This window comes from Netta rufina (genome assembly GCF_964035555.1).
Source record: "Netta rufina genome assembly, chromosome: 1".
Taxonomy (NCBI): Eukaryota; Metazoa; Chordata; class Aves; order Anseriformes; family Anatidae; genus Netta; species Netta rufina.
Window position 1 is genome coordinate 56,239,362 of NC_140123.1, and position 24,005 is coordinate 56,263,366.

Consider the following 24,005-nt stretch of genomic DNA (forward strand, 5'->3'; position numbering starts at 1 on the left):
TGTTGCTAGGATTCATGGCCTTTGAAATGCTGAAGATCTCAGTGCAGCTCTCAGTTTGCATTTTATACTCACCTTCTCGATCTGTATTAGTATGTATGCATGTCGTCATGTAAGTATTATGTCTGCATTTCATGACTAGGGCCCCGATTTGGGGTCTTCATATACAGTAATTTAATTGTGGTAAGAAAAAACGAGAAAAAACTTTTTGCACTGAAGAAAGAGAGAATTCACAAGAAGAAAGAATTCTTTCTGCATTTGGCATGTTTAGATTCTGGGTAACATCGTGTTGAAGCAATAACAGATTTTCTTTTGCATTGTCTTGTGGCTTACTGACAATGTAATATTTGAAGACTGTTTAATAACCTCTCTCAACTCATGAACTGGAGTAGGAAACCAGATGTGTGGTGTTGTTTTTTTTTTCCTTTTTCAAGTAGCATCATTGGAGGTTTGAATTTTAAAAAGATATTAAAAAAAATTCTCATTAGGAGAAAATGAAATTAATGTTACGTGTGAGCAACAGGAATACGGAATCAGACACTTAGAGATGGCAAAAGCCTCTTTTATTCATATTTGTTTTATTCATAACATTCATCGTTGTGCAAGCCCAAGATTGTTCTGCATTGTACTTGGTCATACTTGTTTTCATTGTTCTTCAGTGTAAATTTTATTGAGTTGACTGAAACAAAACCAAAATCTGAGTTAAGTATGAATTAGACTTCTGGTACTGAAAGTCTTGAAGGAAATGCCTGCTTTATCTGTTTTATATGTAGTTTTCTGTACTCAGTTTTGATTACAGTGATGAGACACAAAGAAAACAGAATTGTTTCACATTTCTGAGAAGCTTCTAATCAGTTTTTAAATCTTTTTTTTTTTTTTTTTCAGCGGCTTTCTCGGAACGCCTCTGGAAGTACAAGCATTCAGTTTCTAGGCACAGTGGTAAGTACGTGTAACTATTGTCAAGAGTTATCTTGGTAGAAGAATATAATGTAAACAGAAAACAGATAAATGATACCGGCAGCACATTCAAGCATGCGTTTGTGAAAGTTAGCATTGTGCAAATATTCTGAGCTTAACAGCTGAATTTAGGCAAGTTCTTAAAGATAACTTCCAAAGCACAGCGCACAGTATCTGCACTACACATTTAAATTGATTCAAGTCCTCCTCTGTTCCATTTACGAGGGTTTTAAAAGTAACTGGGTATAGACTGGTAAGCTTATTGCAAGATACTCAGGTTTGATCCATGTCAGAATCAAAACCACTCCTCCCCAGCACCTCAGCATTCTGATCTCTGTTGCTTCACCATAGCATGTACCCTTGCATCCCAAAGGCATGCCAGTAACTTTCCTATAAACAGACTGCTTAATGATGTAAAGTACTATTTTTCACTCAAATTAAATACGCTCCCAGATTTTGTTTGCTGGGGAGGAGTACGTTTGAAATCCCAATCAGATTTTACACCATTTCACAGAAATTACTCAGTAAAACAGATTTTTCATGTGCTGTTAATCTGAGTTAGGTGTTAGGTGATGGGTGCTTATGAACGTGTGATTGAAGCATCATCCAATTCCATGATTTGCATGATCAAAATGCTGTCACTGAATTTTTCCAAGTTCCTTATGCACCTGGAAATGAAATAAAATTGAAATATCCCCTACAGTAAGTTGTCCTGATTGCTGCCGACAGGTTTCTCAGTAGTGACACTAACAGTGGAAAGTCCAGGAATGAAATTTTCCTTTTAGAATTTAGTCCTGACATCCTCATGCACTATAGCTTTTGAGCAAAAATACATTAAGATTGCATATGATAATGCTTTCATTCCACTTACAATTAGTTCTTCTACAAGTCCTATGAAGCCATTTTTGGGGAAGTATAATATAGTAAGATTAAACTTAAAAGTAGACTTGCATGTTTTCTAGAGATGAAGGCTGCTCCTTTTTATGTATATGTCCACATACACACATATATGTCTTATTCAATAGCAAGCAGAGCAACAGGTACAAATAAAACATAAAATACAATTTTTTCTCTGCAGTATTGTTTTTGCAGTAATGTTTCAGCTCTACAGTTGCATCCTGCATATGCAAGATCACTGCTGGCTGACTGATCTGATAGTCTTGGTTGAAAAAGAAAAACACCACACACAATTACTCCAAGTAGATAAGATACAAATATTAATGCAACTTCATAAGATAATACTGAAAAGATTTTAATTGAATCCCAAATGTGCTGTAGCACTGGGAAAGTGGCATTAAAAATTAAATGTGTTAAGTGAGATGTGAAAACATTTTGTGTTCATATGTTAGAGGTGCCCTGGAGTTCTGCTTACAGGCTATAACTGTTGTGCTGGGCCTTGTGCAACAAGATAAAGACAAAAGAGGGTACAGTTTTGATTTGGTTTTGACTTAAAAAAAAGAAAACTGATGGTGAAACAGCTAATAGATTATAATATATATCAAATCTTACTGACAAGCTCATGTTGTGTTTACTGGATTCTTGTTATTTTGGGAAATCAAGTGTATGATTATAACTAAAATTCTCGGGAGGACTAAAAAGAAAACCCTGTAGTACTCTATCCCCCATTTTGATTTAGTATAAATTATGCATGTGTCCTGCTGATCAAACCCAGGGAGAGAACTTCACTGAGCAGGATAGAGATGCAGTAATTAAATCTGTTTCCCAGAGTTTGCTCTGTTACCAGATTTCCCACATTTCCCAAGACAGTCTGCGCTTGTGTTCCTATCAGTTCTTCTAGCCTACTGTCCTTTTCCTTCTCCTTAAGTCAGTTTTCTTTATTTAATTTATCCAGCTTTTGTAAAGAGTGGGAAGGATGATTTTTCCTTACAGTAATATCCTCTGCTGATTGTCTACACATATACATAGATCTATGTGTGCACAACTGCATGTGTATGTGTGCACATGCACAAATGTAGATGTTTAATCAAATAAAAGAATATCATGAATGGAAGTTCTAGAAATACATTTTGGGCTTTCCATTATATATTTCTTATTAAACCTTTACTGACATAAAAATACAATCAAGATAGTAAGTGAAAATAATATTTAGCAGCAAGAATCTGATTTCTCATTATTACTATAATGTATTATCAACATAGTAAACCATTTATAAAATTATTATTATGCCTTTTTTTCATAGTAGAAACCATTAGGGATAGCTGTAAGTATTCTGTGCTACTTTTGACGGGCAAATTTTGATGGCACTTCAGTGGTGGCAGACGGTGTGGTGCTATTTAGTGTACACACTGCTGGCCTGTCCATCAGCACGTATTTTTAGAACTAGCTGATTGGGAGCACGGCTCCTTGGCATGTCAGGAGGGCATCAGCTTAGATAAATGGTTTAACTTGATTTTTTGACACTGGATGAGAGAAACAGTTCTGCTACTGTTTTTTGATGAAACACAAACCTCTGCTTCAGGAAGCCAGCTGCCACTCTGAGGTGAAGTGAAAAGTATGCTTCTCTATTAGGGGGCATCCTTGATATTTCTTTTAGCTAAGTGAAAGACAGAGAAAGCTACACTGCAGCAGAAAGACAACAGTATGATATGAATTCTGCTGCATAACATACGGCAAACACGGACAGTAGGGCAAATGTTTCTATTAGTGTGGCAGTATATTTCTGTTGTTTTAAAAGAGAACAGGGAAAATGTTGCTTTTCCCTTAACTTATAGCTTTGAGTGAACGGTTAGCATCATTCAGGGGATCTAACACAATTTTGTTTTTCTGATCACAACTAGAATTTTTTGTTCTTTAAGTATTGTTCAGTCTTCAAATTAGTTTGGCATTAGCTTACTTTCTGTGAATTGTTTTTTAGTAGAAGGTTATTTGACTCAGATATGATACAGGACTTGTGCTATTGAAGGATGCTTCTGCCCAAAGAGCAAGCAACTTTTATATACTTCTAGCTCTAATATATGGATGGAGACTAGGAAACTACACTGATGTGGTTTATTTTTCTTGAGATGGTAACGGTTTGAGTCCTAATTTAGATTATTTCAGAACAGTTGATGCGTTATTGTCATGGCTGAGATTTTACCTGAGTTTTTACGCATTGTTTGTCTGGTGGACATATCACAGAATCACAGAATTTCTAGGTTGGAAGAGACCTCAAGATCATTGAGTCCAACCTCTGACCTAACGCTAGCAGTCCCCACTAAACCATATCCCTAAGCTCTACATCTAAACATCTTTTGAAGACTTCCAGGGATGGTGACTCCACCACTTCCCTGGGCAGCCTGTTCAATGCCTAACAACCCTTTCAGTAAAGAAGTTCATCCTAACATCTAACCTAAAACTCCCCTGGCGCAACTTAAGCCCGTTCCCCCTCGTCCTGTCACCAGGCACATGGGAGAACAGACCAACCCCCACCTCGCTACAGCCTCCCTTGAGGTACCTATAGAGAGTGATAAGGTCACCCCTGAGCCTCCTCTTCTCCAGGCTGAACAAGCCCAGCTCCCTCAGCCGCTCCTCGTAGGACTTGTTCTCCAGGCCCCTCACCAGCTTTGTCGCCCTTCTCTACACCCGCTCAAGCACCTCCATGTCCTTCTTGTAGCGAGGGGCCCAAAACTGAACACAGTACTCGAGGTGCGGCCTCACCAGAGCCGAGTACAGGGGGACGATCACCTCCCTAGCCCTGCTGGTCACACTGTTCCTGATACAAGCCAGGATGCTGTTGGCCTTCTTGGCCACCTGAGCACACTGCTGGCTCATATTCAGCTGACTATCCACCATCACTCCCAGGTCCTTCTCTGCCTGGCAGCTGTCCAACCATTCTTCTCCCAGCCTGTAGCTCTGCTTGGGGTTATTGCTCCCCAGGTGCAGGACCCGGCACTTGGCCTTGTTGAACTTCATGCAGTTGACCTCAGCCCATCGGTGCAGCCTATCCAGATCCTCCTGCAGAGCCTTCCTACCCTCAAGCAGATCGACACACGCACCTAACTTGGTGTCATCTGCAAACTTACTGAGGGTGCACTCGATGCCCTCGTCCAGATCATCAATGAAGATATTAAAGAGATTAAAGATATCATTACATGATAGAGAGATAAGAGATTAAAGATATCATTACATGATACAGTATCATGTACTCATGGAGTCCTGTTATTCTCCCATTTTCTCTCAAATTATTCAGGTAGTTCTCTTTATTAATAACATTATTGTTAACACCAAGAAATCTCGTTGTGATATATAGTGTACAAAGAGGAAGGAAACAAGATAATCCACGCTTCAGATTAATATCCAAAATCATACCCAAAAGCCAGAATACCAGGAAACAGGGAGGCAGCCTTCTATGGGTTGTCTCCCATATGTAGGCAGCTCACAGAAGTAGATCTGTAACAAATATCTATATGTAACAAATGAGCAGTCCTTTCAGAGAACCGTAGTCACTCCTTCATTCCTCTTTCTAGTTAGGCCTCCAGTTTTGGTTGTTCCTTGTCTCTTTGTTCCACTTTTTTTGTTTTTGTTTTTGTTTTTTCCTCTTAGAGGACTGTTATCTGCTGGACCACTGATGGTCCCATTCTGATACCTGATCATTTACTTGATTACTCATGCCTCTATCAGCTGGACTTCAGCAATGAAATGCATCTGGGCAGACAGCCTTTAATGAGAAGAAAGCTTCAAGTATAGAGAGAACTGCAGATTTCTGTGGAAGCATTAAACATACTCTAGAGTGTGTGTAAAGGTCTCTGTAGAATTTCAAATTAAGAAATGCTTTCTTTATGTTTGGATAGTGAGTGGCCTGGCTCCATCCTATCCATGACATCATTGTCAGCTTTGGGCTGAAGACCATGCTAGACAGCAATGTTCTGCTGGCCCAGTGAAACGCTTCTCTTGAAAGAGACAGTCCCAGACAGTGAAAACTCCCCAGCTGCAGAGGAAGATTGTAACCCTCGCTATCCTCTGCTCGTCATTCACAGCATTTTTTGACCACCTATTCTCTGATGTCAGAACAGCAATGTAGAAAAAGAGCCACGTCTTTCCTTTGGGGGAGTGATGAAGCAACATATGTGACAGACATTAGTCATTTTGCTTAGTACGTTACGTGACAGTGTTCCTTCAGTGGTGAATGCAATATTGGAACCCACGTAGAACAGAGTGGAGTTATTCTGGCCTAAAGATCATGCCTTTTTCAGATGCTTCTGAGCTCCCTGGCACCGTTCCCTTGGTTCAGCCTTCTCACTGGAGGTTTTTCCATTGCTTCAGTCTCATCCCTGACAGAGTGCTTTTTGCTGTGTTTGATTTACAAAACTGAAGTTTTGCTGTGGGAGCATATGCTGTCATGTGATTAATATCACCTTGTTCATATTGTGCTTGCTTTTTTCCAGACCCACTCAAAGTAGTTTAGTGATTTACCACCCCCCACCACTGGATCTACAGACTCCAGATGGAAAAAAATGAATTTTGGGAATTTAGTCTCTGTCAATCCCTGGCCATGCTTTTTAGTATTGCTGGCATATATTCTAGTACAGTAGTGATCATTCAATATTAATGACTTTTTGATTATTCCTTAACTGCTTACAGATAAGTTGGCAAAAGGATGCTTCATAAACAATCGGGATTATTAGTTATGCATGTTGTTCATGAAGTTGGTCAGAAATTGAGAGCTTTACATTCAGGCATTCCTCAAAATTTTTGCCTTTGCTTCCTGGCTTATTGCATATTCATCATTTATGTATCAAAGGTAACCTTAGGGGCCACAGTTCAATTGCTTCTCACTGCTGATTCCTTTTCCCATTCTCCCCACTGCAATGACTTGTCTGCTGTTCCTTCAACAGCAAACTTCCAACTTTCCTGTCCTATTACCGAGGCTTACAAATTGTCCTGGAACTTTTCAGTCTGTATATAATCTCATCAGCTTCCAGACAGCTTCCTCCTTTTTTCTTTCTCCTTCCATTCTTACAAAGTCCAATTAAATGGCAATATAGATGGGAAGCTTTGACTGTATGAGTCTGATTTAGTTCACAATGACAGATGTTTAACAACGTGCTTCTTTCACCCTTACAAATCATTGCAGTTCTTAACAGATTTTCTTTCTTTCTGCTTTTCTTTCTGTGTGTGACACTTCAGGCACTTTATATACTGAAGATTTATGCAGACTTTCAAACATTGATTGAAAACCTACAGAGGTTACAAAGATTATCTGTATTGGAATATGTAGAGTATTAGCCAAAAGAAAATAAATATAGTCCAGTACGTGTTTATTTTGCAAGCCAGTATCTTTTTTTTTTTTTTTTAAAAAAAAAAAAAAAAAAAAAGTTTTCTTACTTTTCCCTTTCATAAGTCTTAAGATCAGGGTCCCTGCTCATTTAAAGGGAACTTTGACTGTGTAGATTTTTGTCTTTTTGGCTAGTTTCAGAGCCTCTCTGAACCACTGTACTTCTAGTAGTAGAGCTTCTGTCAAAGGAATTACAACAGTGCAGAAGGTGTCACTAGGAAAAATGGTCAGTTGCTTTGGAAATGTTAACTTCTGCAAATTCCTTTTGAACATGGACAGTGAGAATCCTGAGTCTGGCTACAAACGTCTGCAGTATTCTGCAGAAAGGGGGCATTTCATGCAACATGTGTTTAGCTTCTGAAAGTAATGATATCCAGGCTTATACATTAGGACTGGGAAGTGAGGATTGTTCCAGCTGACATGATGCAGACGATGGTATGCCACCATGCAGCTACACATGCCCTTCTCATGTTATACATGTGTATATGTGAAAGCATAAAGTATAGTAAATATATTAAAGCTGTCCACTGGGAGTGAACTCTCAAAAGCACCTGAGAGATTTAGAAATACTGGTGTTACCAAAAACCATGTTCTAAAATCACTTAGGTTATTTTGGGATTCTTGCTCAGGATTCCATCGTAAGGAGAAATATGAAAGTGCTTGGAGTTCTTTCTGAATTTTGCTTTGACTTAAAACGAATCAGAAGCTTGCACATATTTCAGTCACTTGGAGCCTGTGAGCCTCAGTGTGGGTGCAGTCTGAGATTTCAGAATGGGGCTAATGGAAGCAGCATCTCTTTGCTATGGGTTAATAATCTTCCAAAGTAAAAAAAGAGAAGCTTAGAAAATATTGGATAGGTTGTTTAAGAAAGAGGAGACATACCAGATAGAGGACAGAGATCTGTAGGAAATCAGGTTCCTCAAGTTCCCCCAGAACAACTTCCTGTAGTCTTTGAGACCTTCTCTAATGAGGGCTAACAGTGTCAAGGTGAAACCAGAGCTGCTTACGTGCATGTTGGATGGCCAATGTAAACCCGCAGGCTGCCCAACTGGCTGCTGCCAAGTTGCCTTTTCCTCATCCGGAGTGTGAATTTAGGTCTCCTGTTTCCTCAACACAGCCACTGCTCTTCAGAAGACTTGTGGAAAGTATAGTCATAATTCCTACTGCACTTACAGGCGGTTGGATTTATCTGCCTTTTCTTCAAATTTGGTCGAAGTTTATCAGCAGGTTAAAATAATGTCTGTGGGTATAATTATCATATGGGATAATTATACAGAATGAGTTGGGGATGAGGATTGAGAGACAGAAAATCTGGTTTGTGAGCCTTTCTGTCTTAGGAAATCAGACTAGAAATGGTATTTTGCATTGAGGTCCTAAATGTTTTGCTTATTATTTGTTCATTTTTAATCATGGCCTTTTTTTTTTTTTTCTGTTTTAAATTAAAGCTTTAATTTGCAGAGAAAATGTGTGATAACATCATAAGTAGGTGAGAATTCCCTAGAATGTGCTTCGTATAAGTGGATTATGCAGTGTGTGTGTTGACTGTATTATAGGAGTCTCTGCATATAATAAATTATGCCCCTTATCCCTCATGATATCCCTCAGAAACAAATGGAAAAATAAGAAATTCTGATTTTCCACACATCATTTGACAAGTTTCTTTCTTAATCATCTTGATAATGCTTTAAGGACAAGGACTGAACGTAGTTGATTAGCCTGTTACTTCTTGGAACACAAGTTGACAGGTTACCCAAGTGTAACTCAAGTGATTTCCTTTGGTAGACAGATTTACCAATGTTGAAAGAAATTATTAGTTGCTTTGTCTGGCTAAAGAAATATTTTGTTGTTGTTGTTTTTTAAGCTATATCAAGACTGTTACATCATACTGAAGATCTAGCTTTTTTTTTTTTTTTTTCCTGAAGAAGATAGAAGATGCCTACTGCCAAATAATAAACATATGTGTAGCCTGTGTTTTTAAACAGCTTTTTGATGGCTGCAGCTTTGGCGTATACCCAAGAACTGTTTAGGAGGTATTAATTTATATGGCTTTGAAGCTTAACCAGGGATCTTAATGAAACAAAGGCATGATGAAGTTAGTAAAGCTAATTTAAGTCTCTGAATGTAAATTTTAAATTAAGTTTTTATTGATAATAAATATACTTTGTTTCTCATTAGTCTTCTAGGCTTCAGTGGTAATATCAGTAAAATAAACATGTTTTACAAAGATTTAACATTAAAAATGCTATTAATATGACCCTTGGTACACCAGCACAATTAGATTTCAAAGTGAGCATTTAGGATGTAACAGCGATTAATGACAACCATCGAAAACAATTTTGAACTCCATCAGTTTAACTCAGGAGGGTAAACTTAATATGATAATTTATCTAGTTGAATTGTATCAGCTTAGCAGGAAAGTATGCAAATATGTGACCCTTACCTAGAATCTAAATGGATGCTGTGCTGATAGATTTATCAGTTCCATTAAAGAACTTTAGGGAACTTTGGAATTTCAGCAATTGTTCCCTCGGAGGCTGAAAACCAAACCTGATCTCATACTGGGACCATTCTGGTCTGCATATTTCCATAATTTGCCTTTGCTACTAATATGACAGCAAGACGCAAATAACTGTTTCTAATAATATCAAATGGAGTTGTGGAGGACAGCATTTTAATGTAGTAAAAGACCTCCCTGTGGGGTTGTTATTGCCACTATAGAACAGCAGTTACACAGTTGCAACAATAGTCTCTTAATTGATTCGTTTAATTAGCAAGAGATGAAGCTTGTGCTGCATCTTGTCATCTGTTATCATGGGGGCGGCTACAGAGAGAATCTCTGCATTTGTCACTCTTTACATGAGGGTTTAAGGAGCCTAAAAGGAAGCTTCCAAACGCATTTCAGCTAGAGAGGTGAGCTTTAGTCAGAGTGTTTTGTGGGTGTGCTTCCACTTGGATTGTCAATGTGTGGACGTGCCTGGTTCAAGTCATGAAACACTGGTGTGGTCTCCAGAGCAGAATTTATGACAAAGCATTGTTTTACTGGGGGAAAATCTTAATCCAGATATGCTTGGCATTTCTAACCTAAATATGCAAATCTAAGTATTATAGGAATGGTGGATTATTTGGGGCATCAGTATTGTAACAGTTGACTAGATTTACTTGGAAAAAATAGGGTCAGATTAGTGAAACTGGCCATCTGGCTTGGGATTGTTTTTTAGTGGCATTTTTGTTTCCAGACAAGATAAACAATGAGTTACAAGACCACATGGTCCATGGTAGGAAGCATGTGTAAAAGAGAGACATTCTTTGCAATTGGTTTTCCCTGGAGTAGTTATGCATACAGACACAGTGCTGTGCTTGCTTCTGGGAAATGAAGTCATTTTTTATTCAGAGCTATTTTATTTAAGCTTTGAGGGTATGTAAACAAATGCATTTTAAAGGTACATAAGTATATTGGAGCTTCGATTTCATTTTTCTCCTCTCCTTGGCTTAGTTTTGTCTTCTGTTCAAGGTTATTCTTCCTTATGGAAGGGAGTATTTCTAGAGGAGGACAAACTTCTTGTTAAATGCTAATTAAGAAAACGAAGGTTACATTGGCATGCTTCCATTGTCATAGAACTGACCTAAAATAAAGGATCTCAGATTAGTCTGAAATAAATTAGAGGGGGAAGCAAGTAATTCTGTGCACATGAAACATTTGAGATGTCTACTCCTGCTCTGTTTTTTTAAATGTGCGTGCTTCTGTTTTGTTTCTGTTGTTATTTTGGTTGGTTGGTTTTCTTTTTCCACTTGTGTGCTGTAATATTGGAGATGTCATCATAATTTTGGAGTATGCTGGTGCTGTCAATCCATTTAGGAAGGAGACAACATGCTTTTAGAGAAGGCTTCTTTTTTAGGACAATTTAAACAAAGATTTAGCCCACTTATCACCAAAGGTCCCGTGGTAATTTCCACAAGGTTCTGAGATTGCTGCATGTTCTGAGAGTCTTGGCCAAAGTCCACTTTGTGTAATTACCTTCTGTCTACATAAATCCCTAATGTAATTTTAGATGTGTTTTGGTATTTTTCACTTCCTGTCCTAAATAGAGAAAATATTGCCACACACTGCTTGTAATTACTGTGGGTTGCATCCTAAGCTCAAATAAAGAGATTCCTGTAAATTGCTTTAGCAAATTTTGTTCTCCCATTGCTAGAGCACAAGAATACATGACAAAAGATGAGTAAACAGTAGGTTATCCAATCAAATTCACAAACCAATGTAATAAATGATTTTTTTACTTCTCTGCTCTGTTCCATTTTGGCCGTCTATGAGCTAAAATTTATCTGCTGATACGACCGTCACTGAGGGAAAAGGCCAACTTTGAGATCATGTTAGAGGTCAAACTTAACACACTGCAATATACTTTGAAGCAGGTAGGAAGCCAGTATGGGGCTCTAAGTGCTATCGTCATGCACTGAGTTGTCTTTTCCTTGTGTTCCACACTTTCTTGTTCACACTGCTGAAACTCTTGCCTTTTGTATCATATCTTAACTAAAACTGGTTTCAGTTCCTCTTTGCGGATGCCTGTCATGGAATCCAGAATGTGTGTTCAACCATGCTGTCTTTAAAATTATCTGCTTCTGTTACTCTGTGTTGTCTCTTTTGACAGGTTTTATTGCCTTATCCATGAACTTCAGTCCTCCTGTCACAAAGACTTATATTACTTTATTGTACGCCATGCCAAATATTCTTCATGATATTTCATTTGTTCTTTCTAGTCATCCTTTCTATGATTTTTCCATACCTGTCTTCTCCATCTGTTCTCAGATTGCTTCTCTTGTGCATTCCCCATGTCAAGGTTTTTAGGAATGCTTTTTTTTCCCTAGAAATATATGGGTTGAGAAGAGAGGTATTACCATTAATCTGATATTAACTCTCATGTTGTTGTGTAAGCCCTGTTTAGAAGTATGAGGACCAGAATAAAGAAAAATTGCTGTGCTAGAGAAAAATTGCTGTGCATCAGCACAGTACTGGAGTTAACATCTCGACTGATGGAATACCAGAAACTCTTGTTGCTTGTAAAACAAATGTTTTTCCTTTGCCCCTGTTGTGTGTCTTACAGTATATGGGTGCAGTTTAGTCATTGCTTGTAAAATAGAGTATTAGCTTTCAATTGATATTTTGAAGCTCAGCAATTTTTTTTTCCTTTTACGTTTATATACAAGTAACAGGGGAACTGAATTTACCGAGCAGGAACAGACAGTTTACGTCAATTTTTATGGAACTAAAGTTTCACAGAAATTCTTCGTCAAGTACATTGAAAACTACATTAACAGTGTTTTAACATAAATCTCACGCATCTCTGCTTTTCTGAAAGACAGCAATCCACACTGCTTGTACAAATAGGCCGTCTTCATCTTTGTTTCATTCATGCCATTTGATATTTATAGCCCTTGCCCATAGTAAGGCGAAGGAAGGTGAAGGGCAGAGCAGTTGTAGTAGGAAGTATCATGCTCGTGTGACCATCTCCCAAACTCCAGTCTTACGTCTTGGAGAGATGCCATGTTGGCAGGGTGCGCAGGAAGTATTAGCATAGCAAATTGTGTTATGAGCAGCAGAACCACAACAAGCTTCTTCCTGCGTCTGATGATAATTGTTCGATTGGGGGGGAGGGAGGGAGAAAACGGAGGTCAGGGCAAAGCGGATGAAAAGGAAAGGCCCGCACTATTGTGAGAACAGCGAAAACAAACTGCCCCTGTGCCAAAGAACTTCAGTGTACACAGCACAACAAAGCTGAACGGGACACGGGAATATTCCATCATGCCCAGAAGGCTTGGTTGGTAGGAAAGATGTGGTGATCTCTTGTGTTTCCACTGTTACCTCCTCCTCCTCCTAACTTCAGAGAAATTTCTCCTGAAGGGCCCTCACAACTATCTCTCGCTTCTGCTTTCTTTGATGTCAGTCTTCATATGAGGAAGAACAAAAATGTTTGAGTTTTAAAATACTTATGTTAGTGTTCTGTTACAAGTCTCTGGGTGTTCCTTATTTTTTAGTGAAGATTTTGTGTTGTTTTGTTTTCTTTCTCCCTGCATTTATCTTTTAGTTATAAAAGAGCCCCAGGGACTCCCTCCCTTAGTCTTTTATGTTCCAAGCCCACTGTTAACATTTAACAAATACTCAGCAAGCAGAACAAACTGGTCACTGTACCAAAGCCAGATCTGGACCCAGCATCAAGGACATCACAGTTACATCCTGAAAGGCATCTGTCCCACTGAAGTTTTTTTTGATGCACCGACTCAGAAGGGCGTATGTGAAGGTGGAAATATCCTGGTTTATGACATCAAGTGGTGGCTTTTATGAGGCACAAACTGTAGCCATGTTTCCTGTAAAGCAAAAGATACCTTACAGAGGTTGAGAGGCATCTCAAAATGCAAAAGAGGCAGTGAGTTTCTCCTCTCTTAAAATATTTCTTACCATGTTGCAGGCAAGATTAGAACCCAGAACTTTACTGTTTCCTGATTCATCTCAAATAAACAAATAGAAATGCAATGTTACTTGTGAGTTAACTGTGCAACTTGGAGAGGCCAGAGAGGCATCTCAGGATTGAAGAATATTTAAAGCTGGAAGGGACTCTGCTGTTCAAAGCAGGGTCAACTAGAGCAGGCTGACCAGGGCCTTGTCCATTTGGCTTTTGATTACCTCTGAGGGACTCCATAGCTTCACATTATGACAGCAATTGTACAAATTCCTGCATCCCAAAAGGCATTACAGGGCAGTGATACAGAAGTAATATAGATAGAGAAAATCAGGGCAAGCAATTCCAGGTTTGCAGTAATGCTGTGTGTAAAAGGGAATAATCATTCTTTACAAGAGCTCGAGTGACTGCACTCAGAAGTCTCCAGTTGAGGAGAGGTCAGAAGCTCCACTTCTAATCTAAAAAAGGCTGGACACTTGTGATAGAAACATAAGCATGCAGCAGAATGCACTGGTACTACTGTAGGAGTTTGATGATCAAGAGAGCTCTGGCAGGTTGATGCCTCTTAACCTGTCAAAATCCAGCTGGAAGGGAATGATGGAAGCTGTAGAGGAGGTTAAGAAGAGATTATCACCAGAGATGAATTGAACTCTCAAACAGACTACCATTAGCACCCTGAAGGAATAAAGATTTTAATAGGAACATCTGTAGAGTATGCAGGAAACAGGATATCAGAAGCAAAGTGTCAAGCAAAGGGAATCTGTATCTTTTTTTTTTCTTGCTTTTTTTTTCTTTTCTTCCCAGCAAATGCTTTATAACCTTGTCACTGTTAAATGTTAAAAAGTAAGTGCATGTTTTCTGTGGATGTGTGTAAGATCAATGCTTTTTCTTTGGATGGTAGATAAATTTTCAAAGGGAAAAAAGTGCATGGCTTAGGGAATCTTAGGTGTGTGCCTTGATAACCTGAGGATTCGCTGAGAAGGTAAGAAGTAGAAAAATAGTATCAAAGCTATTAATTTCCCTCCACGATCTGAAGGGTCAGTGGTTTGTCCTTTCCTCGTTTAGAGAGTTTTTCTTTATTACTAGGATCATGATTGCTGGCTTATTTCCATGCAGGTTTCCCTACATTGTTATTTGCTCTGCTCCAGAGGCAGCTCTGCTTGTGGCGAACAATGCCTTTTACCCTTCTCCCTTTCCTTTAGGTCTAATCCTCGAGCAGTTGTTGAGAGGCAGAAAGAACCCAAAGCCACTGAGTTTCCTGGAATTTAGGAGGAAGATCTCACAAGCACAACACTGAATAATCCACCCTCAGTGGATCTTTCTACTGAGACCGCATTGGCAATTGTGAACTCGGGGCCAGAGGGAGATGCAATTGTATTCTTTTCAGGTGTGTGCGTGCTCTGTGGAAGCTCCTCCAGCACTGTGCCAACTCTGAAAGCATTTTAAAACCCATGTGGTGTTTCAGTTTTGGTCATGGTGCAGGTGGCACATGTTGGTTCCAAAACCACTTTCAGCATTGTGAGAGTGATGGGAGGCCCTTCCAACTGCAGACAACACAAACTGTGATTCCACTCCGAATTTTTTCTGCCTGGCTCTTTTTGTGGTCCAGGCCACTGCTAGAATTACACTGGGACCAGCTTTGGTAACAGGAGGGACGTAATGTCTTATCTGAAGCATCTCATCTGGAAAAGCATTATTCTTGCTGACAGATGGTCTTGCATTGTCTTGAGCCTGTGCTGTGTGCTTGTCCTGAATCGAGCAGTTAGCCTCAGATTACTGACCGCTCTGTTGAAACTGGCACAGGTTTTCCAAAGAATTTGGGCATGCTGTGGGGTGGGGAACAGATTCCCCAATAGTTTAGCTGTGTTGAATGGAAGTGGGAGAATCTGAGCCCAGCTGAGCATCAGCTCTGCTCCTTGGGCTTGTTGGATGCGGGGTGAACTGTTGTCTTACATGCCTTGCAGCGTTGTTCTGGGCCATGAGGGAAGGGGCTGTGAGAAGCCCTAGTGAGGCAACTACCTCAGGTTGTAGCGGAGATAGCAGAAGGACACTGGAACTCCTTTCCCTTATCTTAATGCTGATGGAACAGCGTAAAAATGTCTGGGAGGAAGGTCAGACCGGAGGCTGTCATTTCCCCCATCTCCATTTATGTCGTAGCATGAGATGCTGAGCTCCACCAAGGCAGATGCTTGGTTTTCTGCGCAGGCTGTAAGTTGAATGGCACGTTTCAGTTTTTGTTTCAGTGCGGACTATCCTGCTCTCCAGGCCTTTGTGACCGCTCTGCAGCAGGAGGTGAGCAGCGGAGAAGTTCCCCTGCAGAAAAGCTTTGTACAAACGCAGCTGCTTCCTAGGAAACTCACTGCCACAGGCAGGCTCTTTATACGGATGGGGCTTAAAGGCCTGGCAGCTGCTGGAAAAGGGTTGTGGTGTACTTTGCCCTTGTGTCCAAATGAGAGCGGCATCTCAGTACCTAAAGGATTCAGCTGTGCCTGAGAGCTCATAACTAGACCTCCAGGGCTGAGTAAACCCAACTCCGTGCAGCCCTCTGGAGTGCATCCTGAAACTGCTTTGTTTTGGTTTTGATCCATTTTTTGTTCAGCGTCAGGATTTCCTTATGTAATATACGGCTAAAAGTGATTTTAAAGTGCTTCGGTTTAATTGTGTTTTTGTTCCCCAGCCCCATGCTTTTATGTTTGAAGGCTCCATTAGTGTCCATAACAAAGGGAGAGTAACACAGATGGTAAACATTTTTACCACAGAACACCAGCAGTGAACACCATAGCACTGATTTAGGAGTCTCTGTGCTGTGCTTGCTCAGCTGTATATAATCACTCTCATTTCCTTCCCTTGGGTTTCTGGCCAGCTCAGGGAGACTTTGCTGGCATGCTCAGAGAAGTCTCCCTGGCATCACTTGGTGCTCGCATGTACAGAGCAAGAAGCTCTGCAATGGAGCTAGTGTCAGCTTTCTCCTGGCATGTCGTCTGATTTGCAGAAATGTAGTTTCACTGAATGTACTAAAATTAAGCCTCTATGGCGTGAGGAAAATATTCTCAGGCAGCCCTTGCAGTTATAATGCTCTTGAAGGTCTCCCTGATATAAAAGATGATAATCCTGGCGGACTCTGATTTGCCTTGCCTGAGTTTTGCGGGGTAGTTGCCACAGCAGAAGCTAGTGTGCATTTGGTGCAAAACAATGATATTTTTAATGTTTCAATTTCCTTTCTGGGCATGCTGATGGAAAGATGAATGCTGTGAAGAAGGGCTGTTGGTTCTCTGTCGTAGTTCAAATAAAAGTGTGAGGTTCTTCTTTTATCTTTTCACTTTGTTTGTACAAACAAAAGAGTGAACTTGGGCTTCGTCTATGAAAAATGCAAGTGGCTTTCCTTTTGTACTTAGATGAGAGAGATAATGCCTAACTAAAATTTCACATTAGCATTCTGCTTGTAAAATAGAAAAGTGTCCTTTGGGCCCCAAAAAGTATTTTTTTTGTTTGTTTGTTTTCTTCAAACAAGCATGCACAACTGTATAGTGGTGGCCCATTTTAGCGACTTGTTTACTGGTCTGGCTTTCATATCCAAATTCTTGGCTACGGCCAAAGCATTCAAGTAGTTTTCTCTTTGTTGAAAGAAGAAGATGAAAATTGTCTGAAATTTGAGCCAAGTTCACATTCTCTGGAGTACCATTTCAGTTTTTGGAAGGGCTGTCTAATGTGGAGCAACTGACAACTCTAGCCAGGTTTGTTTGAACAATCTAAACTTAAAGAAGAGACAGCAAAACAAATACTTTTTAATTCTTGTGCTTTTTATATTTACACTGGCGGTGGTGTCTTCCTCAGATAAAACGTTTTGATATTAAGCAGTTCCTCTAATTTTACTGGGCTCTGTTTCTTTTTATGGTAACACACACTGTGCAGGAAGGTCATTATACGGGAGAAAAAAGCTGTCAGCATAAAAGAGAAAGTTAACATTGCACATGTTGTCTTTGTTTATGGGGTTCCTGGAATGTGCTGAGAATCGAGCCAAATGATGGCTTAAGCTGTTCCTTTTAATATGCCAGACAGCTTCTTCGTATGTCCTGCAGTAACAGGTACTGCACCTTGCAAGTACAGGTTGCAAAATTACCTGTGAAGACATCCAGAATGGTTCCTTTGTATGTTGCTGGTGCTTGCTTTAAAGGCCGTTCACATTTTCTGTGCCATTTGGAGGAATGTGACTGTTGTGACATTCAATTAACCCAACTGTGTGCAATAAGAGCACTGAAATTAATAACCAAACATGTATTGGTTGCGCACTCATAGCCAGCTTAGGGTTGTGCTGGTCTCCGCATTGCCTGATGACTGCACATCACAGGGAGCCTTGCAAACAGCATTGGTGATTTTTGTCTCATTTAGTATTGCATTAACATCTGTGTTACAAATGGCCATTCATCAGCTGGCATTTTTGTTCGAGTTCCAGAAGCGAGATGAAAGCAAATGGCAGCTACTTCTCATTTTTTGAGTTCCATCCCCAAACAAGTTATGTGTCTAACATTGAATAATCATTAGGTTACATAAGCAGTAGTAAATACTTTAATTTTGTACCCTATTAAAAGAAGAGTAAAACCTTGTCTTCCATCAGCCGAAACTACTGCCTTCAGTTTATACTAGAAATGAAGCTTCCCCCAAATTTACAGGGGGTGACCAGGTGTTAACTTTTTTTAGAGATTCCTGCTGAACCAGTCCCGCGCAGGAGTGGTGAAGGAATCTTGAAGACTTGGGACGCAAGGGATAAAACGAACAATTAAAGGATAATAGTGAGTTGGGAAGGAAAGGGAAGATGACTAGCCAGGAAGGATTAGCTTGAGTCGGGAACGAATTTCCTGAAATTAGTCAAGCAGGTGCTTAAAGGGAGGTGGGTTATTCTCTGAAGGAGTGATTTTCAGAAGTGTGTGAGCCAGTTAAGGTCTGAGAGGCCAGCGAGGAAGAAACCTTACTGGGGAATAGATGGATGGTGCCTGGTAGAGTCAGGAATAAAATGTGATGCTCTTGGCAGAAGACACGATTTCCACTCCTCCCTGTGATGATTTCTAGCTCCATCCCTGTACTTTGACCTCAAGGAGCTAGAGCCAGTGCAAGTGACAGGCTAGGCATGGGCATGTGGGAGGAGAGGGCTTGCAGTTTCTTCTGAGAAGAATTGGTGTAGCACGACCTGTTGGTGCAGTGTGAGCGTAATCTCGTGAAATGGATTGGTGTTCACAGATACTCCAGCTACCTGTGTTTATTAAAATATTCTGAGATCAATTCTGTTAGCTCAAGTGTGTACACATCTGCCTTGTGAATCAAAATGAGGGTTTGGTTTTCTCATTTTCAATGTGTTTCATTATACTGGATTCCTTTACAAGCCAAGCTGGTATTTTTTTGGCTGAGTTCATATTGGATATGTATGGGAATGGACACCTCAAATGCTAATTTCTGATTTTTATATGCACTGTAACACCTACATTATTTCTTTTGGGATTAACATTCTTTAGGCAATGGTTTTGTTCGGGAGCAATCACATTAGTGTTCAGTAAAGCTGAAACTGTACATTTTATTCTCTGTACTGCGTTTGTCAAAGCATTGGTATCCATTAAACACTTCTCCCACCTAAAGGAAGAACGCAGAGTTTATTTGGATGTCAGTGTTTTTAACATACTGTTAGCTTCTGGCATCAATCTATATAAAAAACACTGATACCTCCAAATACCAAGTATATAAAATTCTGGTGTATTTTACTGGACAAGGAAACATTATGTTAAAAAAGCACTGATTTTGAATGATTTCCAAAATACATTGTTGGACTCAAAGTTGTGAAATGTAATTGCTTCTACATCCTGACAGAACCACGGGATCTGGAGTGGCTTAAGCAAAGCGAAAACTGAAGGCCAGATTTTCAGAGGCAACTTAGTCCCACTAAAATTAATGCAAGTTAGGCACCTAAATGCCTTTGAAATCTGGCTCCGAGCCTGCACTTCTTGTTGCTGTTAATACTTTGGACGTTTTCTTTATGCCAGCCCTTCAGTTCAACTCAAGGAACAGGAGAGGGATTTCCTGTGTCGGTCAGCAACGTGCTGTTTAGCACTGGAGCTAACCCCTAGAGCAGGGCTGGGCAGCACTGCTCTGCGACTCACTCTGCATTAATATTGCCCTAGTAGGAGTCAAAGTTTAATTACCAATCCGACATTTGACTCCATTCTGAACTACACATCAGTTGTGAAGTAAGGAGGATGTCAAAGAACAATTTCCCCTTCTCTCCCCACACTTTATTCCCTCTGGCTTTTGGTGTTTCTCCCAGGACTTGTTTTGAGAAAAGAACACATATCCCAGCAACATGGACATCATTGAACCAAGCTTACTGCGTAGTCATAGCTTTATTTTGTGGCTAATAACACTATGCCATTTTTGAAGGGAGGAACAGTCTTAGAAAAGCTGGAAAATAGCTAAAAAGTACAATTTTTTTTTTCCCATCAAATTATAAAACTGTACCATGGTAGCTGAAAGCACATAATGAGTAGGAAGTGCGCACTAATCTATTTGGCTCCGTCTGAACCTTCATATTTCTATTTATCTCAGTGGGAGATTTTAATATTCTACTGATGTTATTTTATATTTTGCTGACTTTCAGGTTGAGATATTGGCACTTAAAATCATGTTGACTGCCTGAATGCAAAATCAGGCTTTATGAGAATTAATAAAATCATGCTATTATGAATCTTGGAGATGGTACCAGCTGATATAAACGGTGTCTGAAAATGATTTAATGAGCTGTTTTTTCCTTTATTTCAAAGCTCGCTTTGCAAAGAACTTCCAAGTACATGGAAAAGGTGTATGTATATTAAGGCCCAGATTGTGCTTACATTACTAGGAGAGTATCTAATTTGTCTACCCAACAGAGCTGAAAGTATGAACAAAACTTTTTTTTCAGTAGCTACTTCATTATTAGCAAATTACTTTTGTGCAGTCCCCAGTTTGCCCTCCGACTCTCACTGAGTGCCTCCCTCCTCCCCACTGCAGTTCCAAATCACAGTGGTTAAGCTTGCATTGGCTTTGCAGCTGGTTCAGGGAGATTTGCAGAGAAGTCGGAGAGATGAGCAGAAGCTGATTTAAGGTTTTGACGCCTGAAAACACACAACTTTGTGTTGTGTTGAAGATGCACAGGATGTGTGCTGGTGAGGAACGTGATGTATGAGCTAAGTAAATTGCAGTTCATCTTGATAGTTGTTCAACACATCTTGAAAAGTGACAAACTGCTAAAAAAAAAAAAAAAAAAACAACCTTCAGATAGGAAGAGTGATGGGGAAAGAAGTGTGCAACCATCTTCTTCTCCCTTTGACTTATGGTCTCACTGGATTTTGAAGGGAAGCAAGTTAAGAGGAACAGAAGGGTTATAATCATATGGCTGTTCCTGAGGTCACTCAAGGTCAACCAGGAATTTCTCCAAATAACTTACTAGGCTTTTTTAAAGATTTGGGAATAGAACCTCTGAAGATGTCCATGCAGAAGACTGTCAGTAACACCTTATTGCTCAGTTACATCTTATTGCTGATAGAACTAGCGGCTGCTGACAGATTTAAGGCCCTTAGTCAAGAAAGTGCTCAAGTAAATGGTTCAGCCTGTCACTACCCTTGAAAGCACTTAAAAAATTACTTAAAGAGCACTAAAAATATTGATGTTTTTATGAGCTGAGACCTGTATGGACATTTTTTTGTCCATACCTCATCCTCAGAAAAACTTCAGCTAAGTTCATTGTAGTTTTTGTCCACTACTCAGAACCAATTTGAGAGAGCTCAGTTAGAGGAAACTAGGACATCCCTTCCAGTTTATCTACTGCTTTTCTCAGTAATTTACATTTGATTAAGGATTCATAATGAACCAAATTATGAACAACCAAGGAATTTTCTTCCAAGAGAGTATTTATAACAGTTGATTTTCAGAACTGTCTCTGTATTGTAGGTCCACAGAAAGCCTTGTAAAATCTCCAGCAAATTATGAGCTTCCACTCTTTTTTTCCCCATTAAAGATAATCCATCTACAAGTTCCCCAGAAGTTTGGTGATTGTCACCAGTACAAATTTTACAGGTGTGTGTCATTTATACAGCTTCTTGACACTTTATCCTTATGGTAGAGGTAATAAAATGACTACAGGTGTTTTTGATGTCCTCCAAGGGCAAGAAAAATAGTTAAAGAATAGTTAACTATTATAGTTATAATAGTTAAAGAATAGTTAAAGAATGTATACCTTATTCTTTGAAAGTCAGTACCTTAAAGTTGAATAAGTGTACCAAATTTCAGGTTATTGTGGTGGAATCACAGAATGAGTGGCTTGCTCCCTACTGTAAATCCAGATTTATCCATACTGCAGATAAATTAAGGCTAGTTAATGGTGACAGTCTTCAAGTAGGACATCTAGAACGCTTCCATACCCAACTAGCCAACCACATAGCCAACAGTATTACTGTAGGCTAGCTGTGCTGTTTGTGCAAGGAGAATTTTGCTTTGATATAAAAATAAATAAAACAAAGCATAAAACACAAACAGAAGAAAAACCTCCTTATACGTGTTCTAAAAATTGTTCATAGGTGTTAACCATATTTGTAGAATGTGAAAAAGCAAAAATATGATCCATAATGGAAATACATAGCAACTTTTTATAGTGGCGGTCAGATGGACAAATATTTCAGAGATGAGGAAGAAAATGATTCAAAATGCTTAGTGCTTGATTATCACTTGGTATGTATGCCAGGTTGCACCTGAAAACAGAAGGCAGAACAAATGGAGAAAATGAACCTATTCAGTGAACAGTGTCTTATTTCACACAAATAAAGGCTGGATATGCTCCTTAGCTAAATATGTATATATACTGCATAACTTTGAGTCATATCTCTGTGAATAAATTTTCAGAAGTGGTAGGTCAGTATTACTTCCATGTAAATCACTGTAAGTTATGAATTCTTACATCTTTCAGAAAACAGGATATTGATGGTTTAGGTTTCTTTGCTTTTTCCTGCTCAGAGTAGGTTATTTCTCTCAGTGAAGAATTAAGATTTTTTTTTTTTTTTTAGTGTGGGGGTTTGTCTGTAGCTTGCCAGTGACATCTTTACTATGCAGGCATGCACGTTGGCCCAGTGGGAGTTTCAGTTCACTTCTGATTATTTCCCAGGCTTTCGACAGAGAATTTCTCAGGCTCAGATGGTTCTTAGTGATCATTTCAGAGCAGTTCTCTTCTATCCTGCACATCAGTGCCAGATTTTCGAGGATGCAAACGCAATATAATGTGGCTATATAGATGAGGGACCAGATTTGGTATGCTCATTCCTGGAATGTGAGGACGTGCCAGGTACGTGGGTAAATGCAGAACAAGTTAGGTTCATGAGTAGGCATTTAAAAGAGAAGAACTTCAGGATTGTGTGGCCTTTGAATATTGCATGTATACTGTATGTTAACTAAGCACATTTCTGTCTCTGCAAGTCAAATACATGTATTTGAAAAGGCACTGGTTTCACAACTCCCTGATGATCCTGGTGATACTGTAGAGAAAAATGAGTTCTTTCAACAACAGAGAGGGAGAGAGATGAATGTTTTAATCAGAAGAACAAAGAAAACCCATGTGCACTAGTCAGTAACTGGGTTAGTGGGGAGAATTTACCTTTTTTTAATTAAAAAAGTGAAAAATTAAATCTTGCTCTTAGACTGCTTGTTTCTGCTTCCAGTGATCTGGTGGCATCATTACTTATTAATCGATGCTATTTTCTATGCACAAGGAACTTATTTATTGTATTTATATAACACTGCCTAATGAATCATGTGGCTGCTTACAGCGCAGTAATATTGCAATAGTTTTAGTTATAAATATTTTTAATGTTCCCTTTGGTGATGGATGGATTATTCCTCGCGCTGAAGGCAATGGCTCACCCAAGCCTTTTCAGAGAACAATTTGAGTGTCAGTTTCACAAGTGAAAAAAATCCTGAAAGGAAAAGGAAGCAATTCATTCACAACGGGACATGGTGCAGAGGAGGATAACCTGCCTTCAAAGATTTTTGTTTCGAGTATTATAATGTTTAATAAATAGTTTACTTCAAAGGCCTTTGCTGAAAAAAAATAAAATAAAATAAGCAGCTTTCCTGCTATTCTTGTTCACTGGTCCAGTGTTGCTATAAGTAGCTCATATCCTGTCCTCTGTGGTCTCAGGTGGTTAGCTTTTGTTTGTGAAACCGAAGCTTCAACCAAAAGAGCTGTGCCACTACTTAAATTATTAGGTAGCTGACAATATGTCTTAAAAATCAATGAAGCTCATTGTGGAACTTCA

The 24,005-nt window shown here is 39.4% G+C and overlaps 1 protein-coding gene across 1 annotated transcript in view; it reads left to right on the plus strand.

Annotated features, from left to right (window-relative positions):
* Window positions 1–24,005, plus strand: part of PCCA (propionyl-CoA carboxylase subunit alpha) — a 282,975-nt gene that overhangs the window by 222,751 nt on the left and 36,219 nt on the right. Inside the window, exon 21 of the mRNA XM_084306585.1 lies at window positions 883–936. Within this exon, the coding sequence (XP_084162711.1) occupies window positions 883–936 (54 nt within the window). The remainder of the gene's footprint in view (window positions 1–882; window positions 937–24,005) is intronic.